The following is a 16954-nucleotide window of genomic DNA, read 5'->3' as shown; positions in this document are numbered from 1 at the left end:
GACAAAGGATGTAAGATAAATCGGGTATAAGAGACACTATTCACCCGCATGGTTGGCCGCCCCATCTTTCCCATTAATTTGACCTCTTTTATAGCAGGCATCGGATGTAGAGGATAGTTTCTCATAAAGGACAAGTTATGCTTGAATTTTGGTCAACAATCTCGCTCATAACAGATGTTTCAACTTTATATGCGGTGCCATCAGCCACCAACTGCAGTTGCATCCATTGTGGAGACAAAGGTGGATGGCAGACGTTGTTCAGTCACTATTTATTATAACTTCAGCAAACACGGAGTGGTTCAGTCAGCTATGAAGCGATGACGAGAAGCCAAGCAATGGAAACCCAATGTACAGAAGTATAATTAAAGCTTACCGCCAAGTGTACGATAGCGGCTGCACATGTGGGCGTCTGTGAGAGCCAAGAATACCGGTTGCGCACAGTGGCGTCTCCCAATCGCATAGCTACCAGTCAAGAAGGATTGCAGATGTTGAGTCCTGAAAGCGTGATGAATACCCAGAGCACACAGCAGAAGAAGCTGTGCGCTCTAGGTATTCATCAGGCTAGCAGACTCAGCATCTACGATGCTTCTTCTTCTGCATACAGCAAAAGAGAAAGCTTGAAGAAGCTGTTGTAAAAAAACAGTGTAAATACAGCCATGAAGCAAACAAAGATTCAGAATCACTTCATAAATTGTGGTGGCAAAACATAAGTTATAATAAACCCTTTGCAACATGCTGTAGTGTTCTTTTGTGCTTATTTTTGTTGTAGGTTGCCTACATTGAGCTACGGTTTGATCAGTAAGCGAAAACATGGTGTTCTGCTTGTAAGAGGCCTCTCATATAAGAGACAGAAACTGCTGTTTGGTATGTGTCCCTTAATTAAAAAGGGGTCCAGCTGTACTTTGAAGTCTTCAGGGCCCTGAAACTTTTGGCATGGCCTAGAAAATTTTGCCATGGACTCTATATAGTTGCAGTGCCATTGCATTACTTATGGTAGGTCTTGTACTTACCTCCATTTTCTCCGTAAACTGGGCAGACGGGCTTATTTCTGCACATTTGGAATTATATAGCTTTTTGCAGAAACTGAGACCCTCAGATTGCATGTTGCAAAGGAAAGTGGGGCCTTAGGAAATTACAGGCAGGGAGTTGCTTGCACGTACACGTCTCATTGTCAAATGGCCTCTTAATTGCGCATTGCGGAAAAAAGACCCCGTGATACCATTGTGACCACGCAAACTGAAACTTGCAGATTTTTTTTTTCTTTCTTGAAGCTTTCTCTCTTTTTTGTGCTTACTGAATCCTTTCAAGTTTTGAAGTTTACTGAAAAACCCAATCACGCGTCGTTAACATGGCCTGCAGCGATTGTGTTTTGAGTGGGCTATTGTGCGTGCCAGCCCTGTGGGAGGCGATGTATGGAATGAGGAAAAAGAAGTTTGCTTCGTGTCTTCCAGGAAGGAAATTTGCGTAACAGAGACGCTCTTAAATCTTGCATCCAAGGCCTTCCTTACACGCTGCCTATTGTGATTTTCATGTTGTGCGTGGCAATCATCAGAAGAGGAAGTGTGGTGGCAACCTTGTCTAGCTTGTTTTTCTGTGCATATAATTTTCTGTCTGTCTGTCTGTCTGCCTGCCTGTGTGTGTGCGTGCGCATGAGAGAGAGAGAGAGAGAGAGAGAGAGAGAGAGAGAGAGAGAGAGAGAGAGAGAGAGAGAGAGAGAGAGAGAGAGAGAGAGAGAGAGAGAGAGAGAGAGAGAGAGAGAGAGAGATTTTTAAGACACAGGGCATGTAAAACTGTTTTAGGTCCCGCACGTTGACATGTGCATAGCTAGTGTTTTCACTGGGGACTGTGCAGAATGTTCCAATACTCTGCTAGCAGCCTGTTGGCCAGGGCCGTCACTCCTTGAGCCATCCTTCTCACCATTTTGCAAATTTTAATTTACAATTTGTGATTGAATTTGGTTGAGCTAGGATTTTGTGCACTGACTCGCTAATTTTTGCTTTCGTTTAGCAATAAATTAAATTACTCCAAGGAATATTGCCCTGCATGGACAAAGGTTTTAAATTCAGTCTTTGGTTCTCCCCTCCCTGTGCAGCTTAAGAGCGTCGACCTTGTTCAGCGGTACATGCAACGCATCCGTGAGGTGCAGCCCGTGGTGAACGCGGTGGTGGAGGACCGGCTGGAAGAGGCTCTAGTCGAAGCCGAAGCCGCAGACCAGCTGGTGGCCTCCAGGACGGTCTCCGTCGAACAGCTGGCCAAGGACAAGCCCTTCCTGGGGCTGCCCCTCACCACCAAGGACTGCTATGCCGTCAAGGGTTAGCTCCGTTGTGCTGCTGGCTTGGCTTGGCTTGGCTACAGGGGTTTGGGCTAGTTGGTGTTCCATATTTGTGTGGGGCCCTGGAAAGAGGACTCCACCCAAGTTTCTCCCTTTGATCCCTTCCCCAACTTCAATAAAGTTTTACTAAACTGAATTGTACTTCCAGTGTGTGAGAAAAAGACACAGGTAGGCAAGACAGGGCTAATCGCATACTTCCAACTGAATTTTTATGTATGAGGATGACGCATGCATACGACTAAAAAGACTGAAGTCAACAGATGCACAAAACATTAGAATAACCAGTTGGTTTCTTATTCTAATGCTTTGTGTATCTCTCGAATTCTGTCTTTTTAGTCGTATGCGTGCGTCATCCTCATTCATAAAAATTCAGTTGGAAGTTTGTGGTTAGCCTCGCCTTGCTTGTGCACGTCTTTTTTTCATGCGCCGGAAGTACCAGCTTAGTAGATAATTTGCTTTTCTGGTACAAGTAGCGAGGAATAGGCATGGCTGTTGCTGTGCTTACAAAGCTAGGACCTGTTAAACAGGCCTCAGTGCATAAATGAGTAGAGCTCAGCTGTCGGGCATTCTGAATAACCCAGCCATTGATCCGACCTTTAAGCTCGATATTGGTGAAAATTTTAATCGGCTCGATTTGTGTGTACGCTTTGCAAGAAGGGTAGAGAAAGGGACTTGTCTCCTATGGTTTTGGGGGGGGTAAGATGATGCTGAAACAGAAAATGCCACCTTCTCCTTTTCTTTCTTGGCTTTTAAGAATTGCCATACAGCCCTAGTAGTGCTGATGAATGTCCACTGATTTGATCTATGAGGCTAGACACCACTTAGAGTGCTGTTCGTTTGTATGGTAGGGCCTGGAGACCTTGTTTTATGTTTTCTTGCATTCGGGTTCTCTTTTTGAGAACTTTCCCTTTTTTGAATAGGGAAACCTGTCATTTTGTGACAACTGATTTTTACTCGGGAAAGCTGGTCCACCACTTGTGCCTCTGAGTTTTCTTAGAGTTAGCATTGTAAGCGACCTATCAGGAGTTAATGCAGAGTTGTTTGAATGCAGTCAGAAAACCTTGAAATTGGGTGTGCCATACATTTAGCGCAGTCAAGTGCAACAATGCAGCGAGCTCCTTAACGTGCGCCGTCCTGGCTCCCCAGCTGCTTACTTTAGGGTCGAAAGCCTTGCGTGGTGTGTACTGATAGGATTATTACTACAGTGCGACTTGTCCAATGCGTAACTGGCATGCCTTCGCAAAAATATAAAATTTACCATGCCTTCCTGAAGAAAGTTGCATGGAGAAGCACAAAAGATTTCTCGCATCCAAACTGCGTCGAAAGTGCATCAGAATATTCACCTTCGCTGAAACTGCGTCCAATTGATTATCCAACCTCCAAAGACCCAAATCGCAAACAAAGAACGAACTCGTGTGACGATTTTTCGCGTGGGTTCGTCGTTCACGCACCAAGTAAATGCATCTACGAGCGATCTAAATGTATGCCGATACGTGGTTTATGAGGTAAAGGTACAGTTATTAAACCTGGATATAGTAGCAAATTTGACAAAAGTTCACACTTTTTCGTTACTTGGAGGTTTTTGTCCCATGCAGGTTCCAAGATAAGGCTTGCATGAAGGAAGCAGAATGAAACCAAAATGTTAGGTAATAATGAAGATGAACTCACCCTTCAACGATTTATTCCGCAGTGAAATCTCCCGTCGTTTGCGGCTGCTGTTTTTGCACAAGTTTGGCACTACATGGCGCTCCAAAAAAGCAGGCTCACTTACCCATGTACTATTCAGAAACGTAACTTTAGTATCACTTTTGCCTATTGACGCTTTTCGGGGCCTTAGCGCGTTTCAAGAACCAAAACTATGCATACAGGATGCCTTTTTGCAAACTTGATGCTCTTTTCCGCAATCGAAACTCTTAATAAAAGGCTGCTACCTGGGATGCGGTACCGGGCAGCGACATTCTTCTTTCTCGTCGGCGGAGACGGCGTTTAAAATTGCGAGCCTGTTTTGAAAAGAAAACTTTTCCTTTTCTGGCACAAGAGCTCATCACCGACGAACCGACACCACAGATAGCAGTGGATACGCGCAACTACAAGCGGACAGGTAGGCCTAGCACCTCAAAAGTAAAAGTCTCGAACCGAACCACACTCACTCGCGGAAATGCACTGTAGTTTGCGATGCGGGCAAAAAAAAATGGAGTGTAGTTACTCTTTCTACCTGATGTCATGCCACACAAGCGAAACTTGAAGTGGCTGTTTTGTTAGCCACTAGATGACGCTAGCCCCTCTGTCCATCATCATCATCATCATGATGAAAAATTCCTTTTTAGGCAATTCTAGACGTTTTTGTAGTTTCTGACTCCTTAGAATAGTCCTAGTATTCACCAAAGTCGTTCATTTCTCCGGCTGCGTTTTCAACAAAACTGCAGGAAATGACTGATCAGCTTAGCGAGTTCGCTACATCAAGTTAACCACTGCATACCTTCGTTACATGGAGGTCACAATCATATGGGCTTCAGTGGGGGTGGCAATGGGTAATTAAACAACTTAATTGAATGCAGGAGTTTGTTACATAGAGGTTCATTACGTCCAGGTTTAACTGTATACTATGTTGTACTCTGTCTCCATGATTGATGTGTGTATTGTCTTATCTAGAATCATTCATTTTTTGTGATTTTTAAGCAACCGTTTTGACGCTGTGGAAGCTTGGTTTCACACGCGCCGTGTGCTCAGGATCTCATCAGAGCCTTTCAGTCAACCAGCTCGTCTCGGGAATAGCATGATTTTCTTGACAGGACGCCATCGGTTCCACCAAGAAAGCTTTCGCTTTCAAAAAGCATAGTTGATGCATTGATGGGTGTCTGTGGGTGCGTACGTGTCTACCAGAGATCACCGTTTCTGACACCGTTACTGCAGGCATGCTCCAGGACTCGGGGCTGGTGCTTCGGCGGGGGTTCCGTGCCCCTCAGGACGCGGATGCCATGGCCCTGCTGCGGGCGGCAGGGGCCATCCCGTTGGCGGTGACCAACGTGTCGGAGCTATGCATGTGGTGGGAGTCGTACAACCACCTGCACGGACGCACCAACAACCCTTACGACAGCCGACGCATCTGCGGGGGATCCAGCGGTACTCTCTCTCTCTCTATGGTCCTCTCTCCATATCTCTCCCTATCTCCCTCTCTCCCTCCCTCTATCTCTCCCTCTCTCCCACTATCGCCCTCCATCCCCTCTTCCTATCACCCCCTCCCTATCATCCCTTTTCCCCTTTTCCATATCACCCATCCTCCCTCTCCCCATTGCTCTCCCTCCTTCTATCTCTCTCACTCTATCTCCCTATTGCCCACCCTCCTCTCTCCCCTGTCCCTCTCCACATTGCTCTCCCTCCCTCTTTATATATCTCCATCCCTCTCCCCATATCACCCTCTCTCCATCTCCCTGTTGCTCTTCCCCCTTTCTCCCCATCCATATCTCCCTATTTCCCATCCTCCTCTCTCTCCTTCTATCGCCCCTTCTCTCTCCTTTTTGCTTTCTCTCTCCCTCTCTCTCTTGGTCACACGTCCTCACAATGGTGGTAGGGGATCTAATGAGTGTAATTGGAGTGGTGATAGCAGTTCTGGCACAGGCAAGCCTGAGAGCATTTGCCATGTGGAGTTGTTGCTCTTGCCACCTCGAGAAAAGCTCTGTATGACACTGGGAAATTAAGTTGATTTGCGAGGTTTTAGGGGCTTCAGTAATTTCCCCAGTTCTATGGATCCTCGTCATCTGCTGCACGCTTGTCCTAAGTCTGTCTACGAGCTTCCGATCGCACATTTTTAAAAAAATGATATCATGCTAGATTCAAGTAAATGTGGTACACTTAGACAAGCTGAACTATTAGCTCCCGTGCGCAGTCTGCCAAAGTCTTTCAGCTGTTCTTGTCATGTGTGCATGCTGATTTAGTTTACTTTTGCATGATCTGCCTGAATTTTTCTTAGCGTACGGCATTGGTGCAATGTGTAGCATGGTATCCCTTGCAGGTGGAGAGGGCTGCATCATTGCCAGTGCCGGCTCCGTGTTTGGTGTGGGCACCGACATCGGGGGCAGCATTCGGATGCCGGCATTTTTCAACGGCATCTTTGGCCACAAGCCCACCAGAGGTTGGTCCGCTTGGCTTGTCTCGGCTTTGTCTTGTGCTGCAAGAGTGCCCAGACCTTACTCGTGCGCGTGCACGTGGGCGCAGCGAGAGCAGAGTGCAATCATAAAGTCTCCATGCAATTCTCACGGCAGCGGGGAGCTACAAGGCGCGATTGTGGTCCAGTATGAATGGTAGTAAAGCGAGGTTTAAAACGGAAAAAAATGTACAATGGAACCCCGATAGTACGACTTTCAAGGGACCACGCGAAATGTCGTAAGACCGGGGTACGGGTAAGGGCCAGCCTAGTAGACAGTCTTGCACAACAAGGGGGCTAAGAACTTTATTAAACTACTATATTTAATGTGTTCTTGCATAATTTCTGAACTAAAATTGTAAGTTTCTGAAAAAATGAAACGCCTATTATGTGCCCGCTCGCCGCCACGCAGACGGCGTGGCAGCGAGCAAGAAAACGAAAGTGAGGGCGGAGACGCATATACGATGTGTATGTAAATAAGTTGTTTAATAATGAGTACTGCCAGGCTTTCACTTACAAAACACGTAAACATACTTAAAGGGACACTGAAGTGAATTTGTCAAGCTCCCGTTTTTGCTTGCACTGTGTCGACTGGCTCAAATTAGCACACTTTTCATCGTTTATCCGGTTGACAAATCGGTAAATATTTTACAAAGCGCGAAAGAAGAAAAACTACCATGCGCGGTTTGCGGCGGCCGCACAAACTAAGCTGTGACGTTGGGAGGAGGGGGCGCCGTGATTGGACGATGCCCAAGGTTAGCAATCACACAAGTTTCGGTTTCGGTTTCGGTTTTGTAAAACAACATGTTTGACATTCGATGGCGTCGTTGGATGGGCATTCTCAATATCCCAGTTATCGTAGTACTGCGCGCTTCTGCCATGTTGTCGGCTGTAAAATGCATAAGATAAGCCTCCCAGGACGGCTTGGAATCGTAGCATTCACTATCTGAGGCCTACGCAGTGCATGAACGCCCTCCGCGTCCCCGCAGACGTTCAAATGCATGCGCTTTTTCCCCATATTTGGAGCTTGCCTCGCTCATGCCTGTATCGTAAAAAGCGTGTTCGCACCAGGCCAAGGGTCTGTTGATTCTGGCCTGTGCCCACTGCCCGCAAGCAGTCGGTGCTTATGGCAACAGCACGCCAACGAGAACTCGCTAGCGCGGCAGTGCCAGCCTGCGTGAGTTCTGTGGACTAGTTCGTGGAGCAATGAACGTTGCGGCCCAAAAAATGGTGAACTCAGTATAGAAAACATCGGCGAAAAACAAAAAAGTTAACTCATAAAAAAAAGAAAGCATGTACCCGCGGCGATTCGAACTTGTGACTGGCAAAACACTTGCGATGACATACCTAGCACCCCAGACGACTAGGCCACAGGCGGCTGCTGGCGGCGATGGAAAAGATAAGGTATATAATGTATAACCAGTTTACACTTTTATTTAGTTTTAGTATTTCAAGTTGCTTAGGTGACTATTTGTTGTATTACGCTCGTGCAGTAAGCGTCCCCCGAGTTTCCACAATAGCTCACGTCTAGCAATTGCATTTCGTAGACGGGAAAGCGTTCGCAGATGCGTAGTCGTGCTGCTGACCGCTCTGCTTGTTCGCCCAGCGCAAAAAAGTGCTTCCCGCACCCTAGTTTTACGCTGTACGGTAAAAATATCAGTTGATTTTATTTCCTTAGTACCTATATTGACTTCGCTCACTCTTCTCCCCCTTCAAGAGGCCTTATATTTTCCTACTGGCGTACCAGTCAGCGAAGCGTCGCATGTGCGCTTGTGCAGCGCTTGTGTGAAGCGACCTTGACTTGGAGCTAGATACAGTGTACAAACTAATGAAGTAAATAAAGGCGCATTCTTCCATTCCCAAACGTGTTGTGGCTTAGTTTCAACGGATCGAGCGAATTGCGACGACCCGTTGGCGGCCGGCGGACTAAACGGTGGGCCGACTGACTCGGTCGCGGAAGGTCGGCGAGCCGTGCAGTAGCGCAGCCAATTGTCAGCTCCTCTCCTGCTGACGTCACACGAAAACGCCACAGAAAATGGGCGAGCGTAAAGAGAGGAGGACAGCATTTTCGAATTGATTTTTCTACTAAATAAATTCGCGTAAACGCGCACAGAGTGGTCGAAACAAGGCCCAGGGACTCCGGACTACAGTTCGCGCTCGTAATCCCGCATTGTTTACAAATCACTTCAGTGTCCCTTTAAGTGCCCTAAAAAATTTTTGAACCACGGGGAGGTTGTTGCACACCAGGGTGGCCAGATTATCCATTCATGCCTTGGAGCTTAAATGGTCTTATTATTATTTTTTTTTTTTTACACGTTTTTTGCAGGGTTGGTGTCGAACAAGGGCCAGTACCCACCGGCGCGCGATGACTCCCTGGATGCTTGCCTTGTGGCTGGTCCCATGTGCCGGTATGCCCAGGATTTGGCACCCATGTTGGCTGTCATGGCAGGACCCCGCCAGTCCCTGGTGCCCTTCGATACCAAGGTACCAACTGGCCTCTGTGTTTGCTCGATATCCTGCTGCGCTTGCAATAGAAGGACTTTCTTTTTGTACTGGCAATCTGTGGTGCCTTTATCCAAAGGGAAGCATCTGCCAATTAGAGTGACAAACTGGGCTTTTAAGTGCAGAGCACTTCAGGGGCTCACCTTGTCGTCGTAGTTCGCTCGCTGGACCCTAGTAGAGCCACACGGCGTTCCGTCGTAGCGGCTGTCGTCGCGGCGTCCCACAGAGGTTTCGAAAGCCAAGCGGTTTATATAGTCATAAGCGCTCAAAACTCGTGAACCGCTTGCGCTTGTCATACATCTCCCCGTTGTTTAGCGCAAAGAAAAGTGTAGGTACTTTTGAGGCAAAATATACGTAAGTAACCGGCAGCGCCTGCGTTCATTTAGTTATGAATGCTCGTTGGGTTGGTTTTTGCGAGGGTAAGCGAAAAAAAGTGGCATTGCAACGCCGGCACGTGCGGGAGGAAAAGCAAGCACAAAAAGAACAGAAATTCCCACTGGGGCAGTTTCAGGCAGGGGGCGTGCGAGCACTGCGAAGGCGGGAAATTTGAAATGCGTTGGACGAACCTCTGTTGAATTTATCAGGAGAGGACTGGGACAGGGGGACGAAGAGCATGATGGGTGGCAGGAGTGAGCGGATAACGGCGCTACAGCCCATTATGGCGAATCACTGCTCTGCACTTCCGACAGCTTTCACATTGAGTGGAACGTCTTTAATTTTTTGAAGCTATTAATAGTCGGTCGCAGAAAAGTTTGAGTCTTCCGATGCCCTGACATAAACCATGTGCCATGCAAACTGTGTTTGAGAACTTTCAAAAGAGCGTTTGAGGTGGCACACCTAGTGGGATAAGTGTGATGGCCTTGGCTGTATTCCCATTCACTTTCTGACCAAGATGGGAGTGTTGTCGCTTCTCACTCATTGCTGCCTGTGCTCTCTTCACCCTTTGTGCAGGTTGACTGGTCCAAGGTGACGGTGTACTACATGGTGGACGACATGGGTGGTGCCCTTTGCACACCCGTGCACCCCGAGATGAAGGATGCCGTCCGCAAGGTGCCCTGCTCCACCTGTTCAGACATTCAGGCTTTCAGTGATGGCTTCTTGCTTTGACAATTTATATGATGCTGGGCATCTTGAAAAGGGTGCTGGGTGGGGTCAGTAAACTTCGTGTTCACCTGTGTGGCGAGAGGTAACGAAGCCGTCGGGCTGACTGGGCATGTCGCCATCAGTCACCATTCAGCGCATTACATAAAAGGCATTGCAACAGCGTGTGAGACCATGCTTCGAGGGTGCTACTTCAAGGAGGCTTTCTAGTGCATCATTTGCATTGGGGATGTGTAACAGTGTGGAGAGTGAGGATGTTGCGCTACAGGCCAAACAACAAGCTTACCTGGCAGGCCAGCATGCTTATGGTCGTGCACTGCAGTCCGGTGGCCACAGCATGTGAATCAGTCACCATCACATTTTGTTTTATTACAGCACTCAAGGGTCTTGCACCTTGATGTGAATGGCAGTGAATTAATTTTTTTAAAAACGTGGAATGTGCTGTGCACTGCCAGCATGAATGCAGCTTTTCCGGTAAATCTTTGCCACCCTGGTGTGGTGTGTGGTTTGTAGTTGGTAATGGAGAAACTTCGACTGGCAGGCTCTTTTCTTTTCTTGGCCTGACTGAAGTAACTCTCAGTGCTGTAGTTGGATTCACAGTGGTCATAAATGAAGAGCAGTTGTCTGTGTGTGGGTGTTCCCAAAGGAACTGTTCTCTCCCCTCTGCTGTTCGCTCCCTTTCCCAGGTGGTGCGCTACTTCCGGGAGACCCATGGCAGCCCCGTGGCGGAGGTAGCCCTGGAAGAGTTCCGTCATTCGGCCCAGATCTTCAATGCGCGGCTGGCCGCAGCCAGTGTGCCTTCCTTCGCCTCCGAGCTGGCCCTGCTCAAGGTAGGGGAATCATTTAATTAATCGATTCTTTTTTTTTGCTCATTTATGTCAGTATTCTAGCAGAAGCAGGGTTGCAGCATTGGCCGTTCTAGTCTTTTCCTGATACCCAACCTCCGAGTAGCCAGTCATGATGTGAAGCTTTATCTGGCCTTGTTGGAAAAAAATAGTCCTACATTAGTAGTAGTTATGCAGTAACTCTGACTCTTAGCAGTAGTTATGCTAAGTCACTCGGGGGACGAATTGCAAAGCATGCTTTCCGCACTGGACAAACAGTGTAGAACCGTGGGCCTGAAAATTAATATGCAGAAAACCAAAGTAATGATCAATAACCTTGGAACAGCACAGCAGTTTGAGATAGGTGGTGAGGCAGTGGAAGTGGTAAGCGAATATATCTACTTAAGCCAAGTTGTGACCCCGGATCCCAACCATGAGGTAGAGATAATTAGAAGGATAAGAATGGGGTGGAGTGCATACGGCAGACATTCACAGATAATGAATGGCAGCCTACCATTGTCCCTGAAGAAGAAAGTGTATGACAGCTGCATCTTACCGGTACTCACCTACGGGGAAGAAACTTAGAGGCTCACTAAGAGGGTTCAACTTATTAAATTGAGAACGACTCAGTGGGCAATGGAGCGAAAAATGATAGGTGTAACATTAAGGGACAAGAAGAGAGCGGAGTGGGTCAGGGAACAAACGCGTGTTAAGGACATATTAGTAGAGATTAAGAAGAAGAAATGGACGTGGGCAGGGCATGTAACGCGAAGGCAAGATAACCGCTGGTCATTAAGGGTAACAGAGTGGCTGTCATTCAGTTGCATCAGCACTAGGTTAAAAATATTTATTGTCGTCTTCCATACACAGACATAATCGGAAGAAAACATCAACAACCACTTCCTTCACACAGCGCTCATAGCATATCCATTGCGTTCGCTGGATTGAAGGCATGACTGTGTTGAAAACCGAAAAACTTCGTTCCTCTCAGGCAATTAGTGTAAGAATGGGTACAGTTCACGACCAGAAAGTTCTTATGCGACATCACGAAGTCACCGTCTGTCCGTGACAGCCTCAGGGCTGTCTGCTGGGCTGCCCACCACGTAGTGTGGGAAGTGCCCACGAGGGCGGCGCCAATGTTCTGTTACACGCTCCCTATAGCAGCGGTTGCTAAACTCTGCTTCAGAATCTGGGTGGTGCAAAGCCCGGATTCTGAAGCCCAAGTTATCCTTGAGTTTTGGTCAACAATATCGCCTGTAAGAGACTGTGGTGCCACCGGTCACTAACTGCAGTTGTGTCCTTTGTAAAGTCAAAGGGGATGACAGAAGCCTGTAGTTGCTATTTATTATTGCTTCAGCAAGCACGCAGTGGTTCAGTTAGCTATGAAATGATGACGACAAGCCCTGCCAATGGAAATGCAACATACAGAAGTGGTTAAAGCTTACTGCCAAGCAAACAAGCATGTCCAAACATGCAGGCTTTTGCACAAGCCAAGAATACTGGGAGTGTGCAGTGGCCTCTCCCAATCCCAATCGCGTAGCTCCCAATTAAGAAGCATCGCAGATGTTGAGTCCTGCAAGTGTGATGAATAGCCAGAGCACACAGCGGAAGAAAGTGTCAGCTGTGATTATCCATCAGGCTGGTGAACTTGACATCTACTATTTATCTTCTGCAAAGAGTAAGCAAAGAGAAAGCTTGTAGAAGCTTGTAAGAACAGTGTAAATACAACTATGAAGCAAAAACAAAGATTCATAACCACTTCATAATTTCTGGAGGCAAAACATAAGGTATAATAAACCTTTTGCAACATGCGGTAGTGTCCTTTTGAGCTTATTTTAGTCGTACAGTGCCTGCATCGAACTAGGGGTTGATCAGATAGCGAAAACATGGTTCCCTGCTATAAGAGACAAAAACAGCTCCCCAGTACATGTCTCTTATAATGGGGTTCAACTGTAACTGGACTTGACAGTATTTTGAGTATTGCTTGCAGATGCTATAAAAACTGTTTGAGATTCTGCCCCAGTGTAACACTTCACTGCCCTGGTGTCGCTCTGGTGGTGCAGGGCAAGGTCCCCGTGTGGCGGGAGCTGGTGCGCTGGCTCTTCGGGCGCTCCCCGCACACGCTGCCTGCACTTATGCTCTGCCTGCTCGAGTGGCTGTCGCCCAAGCGCGGGCACCCCGTGCTCCAGCGGGCCCTGGCGCGCGCCGACGTCCTCAAGGAACGCATGGACGCCCTCCTGGCCGGCGGGGCAGCCATTTTTGTGTACCCGTCGCACCCAGAGCCGGCACCGTTCCACTACCAGCCGATCCTGAAGCCGTTCAACTTTGCCTACACGGCCATCTTCAATGTGCTGGGCTACCCAGTGTGCCAGTGCCCTGTGGGGCTGTCGCCCAGCATGGGCACGCCCCTCGGGGTGCAACTGGTGGCGGGCTTCCACAAGGACCACCTCTGCCTCCAGGGCGCCTGCGAGATTGAGCGGGCCTTCGGAGGCTGGCACCAACCCCCCACCAAGTAGAGGGCACTGGGAGGGGCGGTGGGGAGACCTTCTGGAAGCGGGCGGGCGGGCACCCACTGCAACTGTGCATATCTGACTTGTTGGGTTCACAATTTATCGTGTCCAGGACAGTCGAGACACTTTGTGGGTATGAGCAGTGCTGCCTGCTGCTCTCTTGGCTGGGCTTTGACTCAGCTGCGGATTTCTTCGACACTCATCAGTGACAAGATTGAGTTGTTCCAAGTGCGGCGATGTCTTGTCAAGAACGCACTTGGTCCGTTGTGGTGATTTCGACCAACAGCTGACTCCGTGAAGGCGATTGCATTCTGTATCTTTACAAGGACCATTTCAGTGCTGATTACGTACCTTGTTGCCTGTAGTGACGCCATTCGACTTCAACCGCAGAAGAGTCAGTCGAGTGTCGGGCTGATAAGCCGTGGGTGAAGCAGATGATGACTGACAAGTGCTGTGCACCTGTCTGTCTGCGCCTTCCATTCGACAATTCCTGGAGTTTCGTCTTCAGTTCGTGATCTGTGCTCTGCAATGTGTGCGAAGTGTCCAGCATCTAGTGTTGCTTCTGGAATGTTTCTGCCCTCCCCCCCCCCTCCTGTGTCAAATGTTAGTGGTGCCATATGTGAGGCTGCGTGTCTTGCGTTGTTCCAGTGCTCCATAAACTTTCCATCAGCAGGCTGTTGGGTGGTGTCTCTGCCCATTACAAAAGTAGGCTGTTTTCTTGCGTTCCTTTTCTTTTCTGTTTCCGTCGTGATAGTATTGAAAGCAGTGCTTCCTTTCTGACTGCAGCGTCGACCGCTACATTCTGTACTTTTTTCCCCCTTTTCGTGTAGGGACTCCGAATGCACTGTCTGCAGTCTGGGACGTTGTCAGTGCGCATTTATTTTTGTATTTTGTGATGGTCCATGCCTCCAACACTCGTGCCAGTTATGGTGCACATGTTGCGTCCAACACAAAAGTTGTTCCTCAGCATGTGAGAAACCACACGCGTGCACATGATTTTATGCTCTTTGTGATTTTTCGTTCGTTTCGTTTTTTTTTTTTTTAGAGGAGGCAGAAGGCTTTTTAGTGACCCCAGTCTGTGAATAGTCGTGACTGTGTTAGAAGAAACCATTATGCCTATACACCTTTTTGGTATACCATGGGGAAAGAAATCTATATCCGTGGCTTTGTGGAGCTTGGTCCGCCGTAAGACTTTAGCGGGAGCCTCATATTATGCCAGCATGCCGTTAAAATATGGAAAAAAAAAAAAAAAAAAAAAAAAACGAGGAGATTTTGTTAAGAAAGTAAGAAACTTGCTGACATTGTGTGGAAGAGGGTCAAGTGTGAAAATTTCGAATATTGTCAAATGGTACCTTGCTGGCTTCATTCTTGAAAACACCTGCGCCTGTCCAATGTGTGAACGAAGAAATTCGGGCTGAAAGGATTGTCTTAGGCGTGTTGTCTAGACCAGCAAGAAGCTGAATGCACATCCTTTCCAAGGTCGTTGCGGAATATACCTCTGTGCTTTTGGGTGTTTCAAGAGGGCTTGCCTCTAGACTCGTTTGCTCAAGAAATGTGCACGTTGCATGTTGTTTATACTAGTGCATTCTCACAGGCAGATCAAAGGCAAAGCTGTGAATCTACCTTCCTGGATTTGTGGCAGAGCGTACAAAGTGTCTGACTCGTAGCCCGTGATAGTGGCTGTAGTTCTGCCGCAAAGCTTGATGCGTGGTGAACAGATCAAGGCAGTGGTCTGTCTGCAAGTCCGACCAGGTTTTCAGTGCAAAACAAGCGGAGATGTCCACAAAGCGGAGCTCAAATCCAGCCTTACTGCGCATTGAGTGGCATTTGTCTCGTCGATATCCTGCAGTGAGCTGGATTAAAGTCCTAATTGAACAGGGTCCGAAAACAGTAGCCCGGACCAAGACATGCCGAACATGTTTGGCTCTGTGTCGTCCCCTTTGTCAAGGTTCTGTGTCATGCGGTTTTAAGATGGCACGTTCGTCAATATTAAGGCAGCTTAGAACAGGTGGAGGCAAATGTTAATGCCTGATGAAACGTTACAATGCTCTGTGTATGGCCCAAGCAAGCTCTTGCTATCCGGTGTGCACTTTCCTGATTATTGTCAGTATCTTTTTACACGTCTATTTGTAAGCCGGGTGTTTGTGTATTGCCCCTAGCTTTTTTTTTTTTTTTTTTTTTTTTTTTTTTTGCAGGTTACAAACCTTTTTGAAGCTTTCAGCCATTCCTAAAGCTGCTAGAGGTGGAGAACCGTAGACTGCAGAAACACTTCACAAGTTCAGTAATACTTGCTGTTGGGCTAGTTGGTGCTGATTGCTTGGAACCATTTAAGGCACGACAAGAGAGGAGGCGGTGCGCCAAAGTGCTTTCTTTCGTATCTCCTATTCTGAAAATGTCTCTTGTTGCGCCAAAAATGCTTTTTTAGCACTTAAGTCCGAATTCTAAAAAGCATTCTCTTTCCCTCTTTTGGTGGAAGTGAAAAGTTGGTGAACGTTTTCTTTGATACTGCTGTCAGGAGGGCAAAATTTAACGCGGTCGCCCTCCTGACTTCTCACCATAGTAGGCACCTGTTTATAGCATGTTGATTATGATGATGATAATGATGATGTGACTTTTTTTATGCTCAGTTGAGAAAGAAAGTGCGAGACAGGAAGCTAACGCAAAAGAAGACATCAAATCTGAACTTTCTCCTCTTTCACACCACATTTTTTTTAATGAAGATTGTTGTGCCAGTCGTGAAGGCACTGGAAAAACTATCTAGAGCTTTATGGCGACAGCCAGTTCAGTTGTAAAATCAAGCTCTGTTGTGGTGTAACCTCCTTTGTTGTTTGTTTTTCCACATTTGTATTTTTTAATTCGTTCAACTCAGTTGCCCAAGCAAGAACCCCGGTGATATTTTTTGATTAGTCACTTTGCGATCAGGCTGTTCACGTTTTATCTCTCGTAGAATGAGAACGGACGAATGCTTGCTGGTTTTGCTTGTGTCCAGAAGGCCATATTTTAAAGATTTTTCACGCTTGTGTTTTTTCGTGCACTAGTATTTCCTTTCACAAAAGACAAGCTTGTTTGTTTTTGTTTACTCAACGTTACTTGCGAAGAGAGTATGTATCAGTTTGCTGCGATTGCTTGATTGCTTTTGTTGCCTCCTTTTTATTGTTTGGATGCACGATCTTCAAGTAACGCTTTTTTTTTGGCAATTCCAAAATAAATTTTTTTTTTTTTTGTACTGGCATGTTTTTCTGGTTACACTTTGTTTTGTTGCCACAATTTTTTTGGCTGTTTTTGTTTCGCCCTTGTGTGATATGTGGCTCGTTGTTGTTGCTTGTTACTGTTGTTACTGCCCAATCCTCTTTTACTTTTGCGGTTTGTGATAGTTTTGATCAGACATTATTTGCCACGTGCATTCACTGATTGCTACGTAAATAGTTCACCTTTGTTATAACAAGCTATGTGACGTAACGAAGCGACCACAGTTATTCTGTGCTACATTGATGGATTGTAAACGATGGCTTCTGATGCTGTTTGTATTTTGGCATTTGTC

General features: G+C 47.1%; 1 protein-coding gene across 1 annotated transcript in view; it reads left to right on the top strand.

The window, feature by feature from the left end:
• The window catches only part of LOC144152758 (fatty-acid amide hydrolase 2-A), a 31765-nt gene extending 15248 nt beyond the window's left edge, over window positions 1-16517 (top strand). Inside the window, exons 2-8 of the mRNA XM_077684191.1 lie at window positions 2093-2312; window positions 5246-5455; window positions 6345-6464; window positions 8803-8960; window positions 9930-10028; window positions 10766-10909; window positions 12967-16517. Of these exons, the coding sequence (XP_077540317.1) occupies window positions 2093-2312; window positions 5246-5455; window positions 6345-6464; window positions 8803-8960; window positions 9930-10028; window positions 10766-10909; window positions 12967-13419 (1404 nt within the window). The 3' untranslated portion in view covers window positions 13420-16517. The remainder of the gene's footprint in view (window positions 1-2092; window positions 2313-5245; window positions 5456-6344; window positions 6465-8802; window positions 8961-9929; window positions 10029-10765; window positions 10910-12966) is intronic.
• The last annotated feature ends 437 nt before the right edge of the window (window positions 16518-16954 follow it).

This window comes from Haemaphysalis longicornis, unplaced genomic scaffold (assembly GCF_048455015.1).
Source record: "Haemaphysalis longicornis isolate Haplotype H1 unplaced genomic scaffold, Haemaphysalis longicornis Haplotype H1 scaffold_9, whole genome shotgun sequence".
Lineage (NCBI taxonomy): Eukaryota > Metazoa > Arthropoda > Arachnida > Ixodida > Ixodidae > Haemaphysalis > Haemaphysalis longicornis.
Note: the sequence above shows the minus strand (reverse complement) of the source record. Positions and strands in the feature narration are given on the sequence as shown.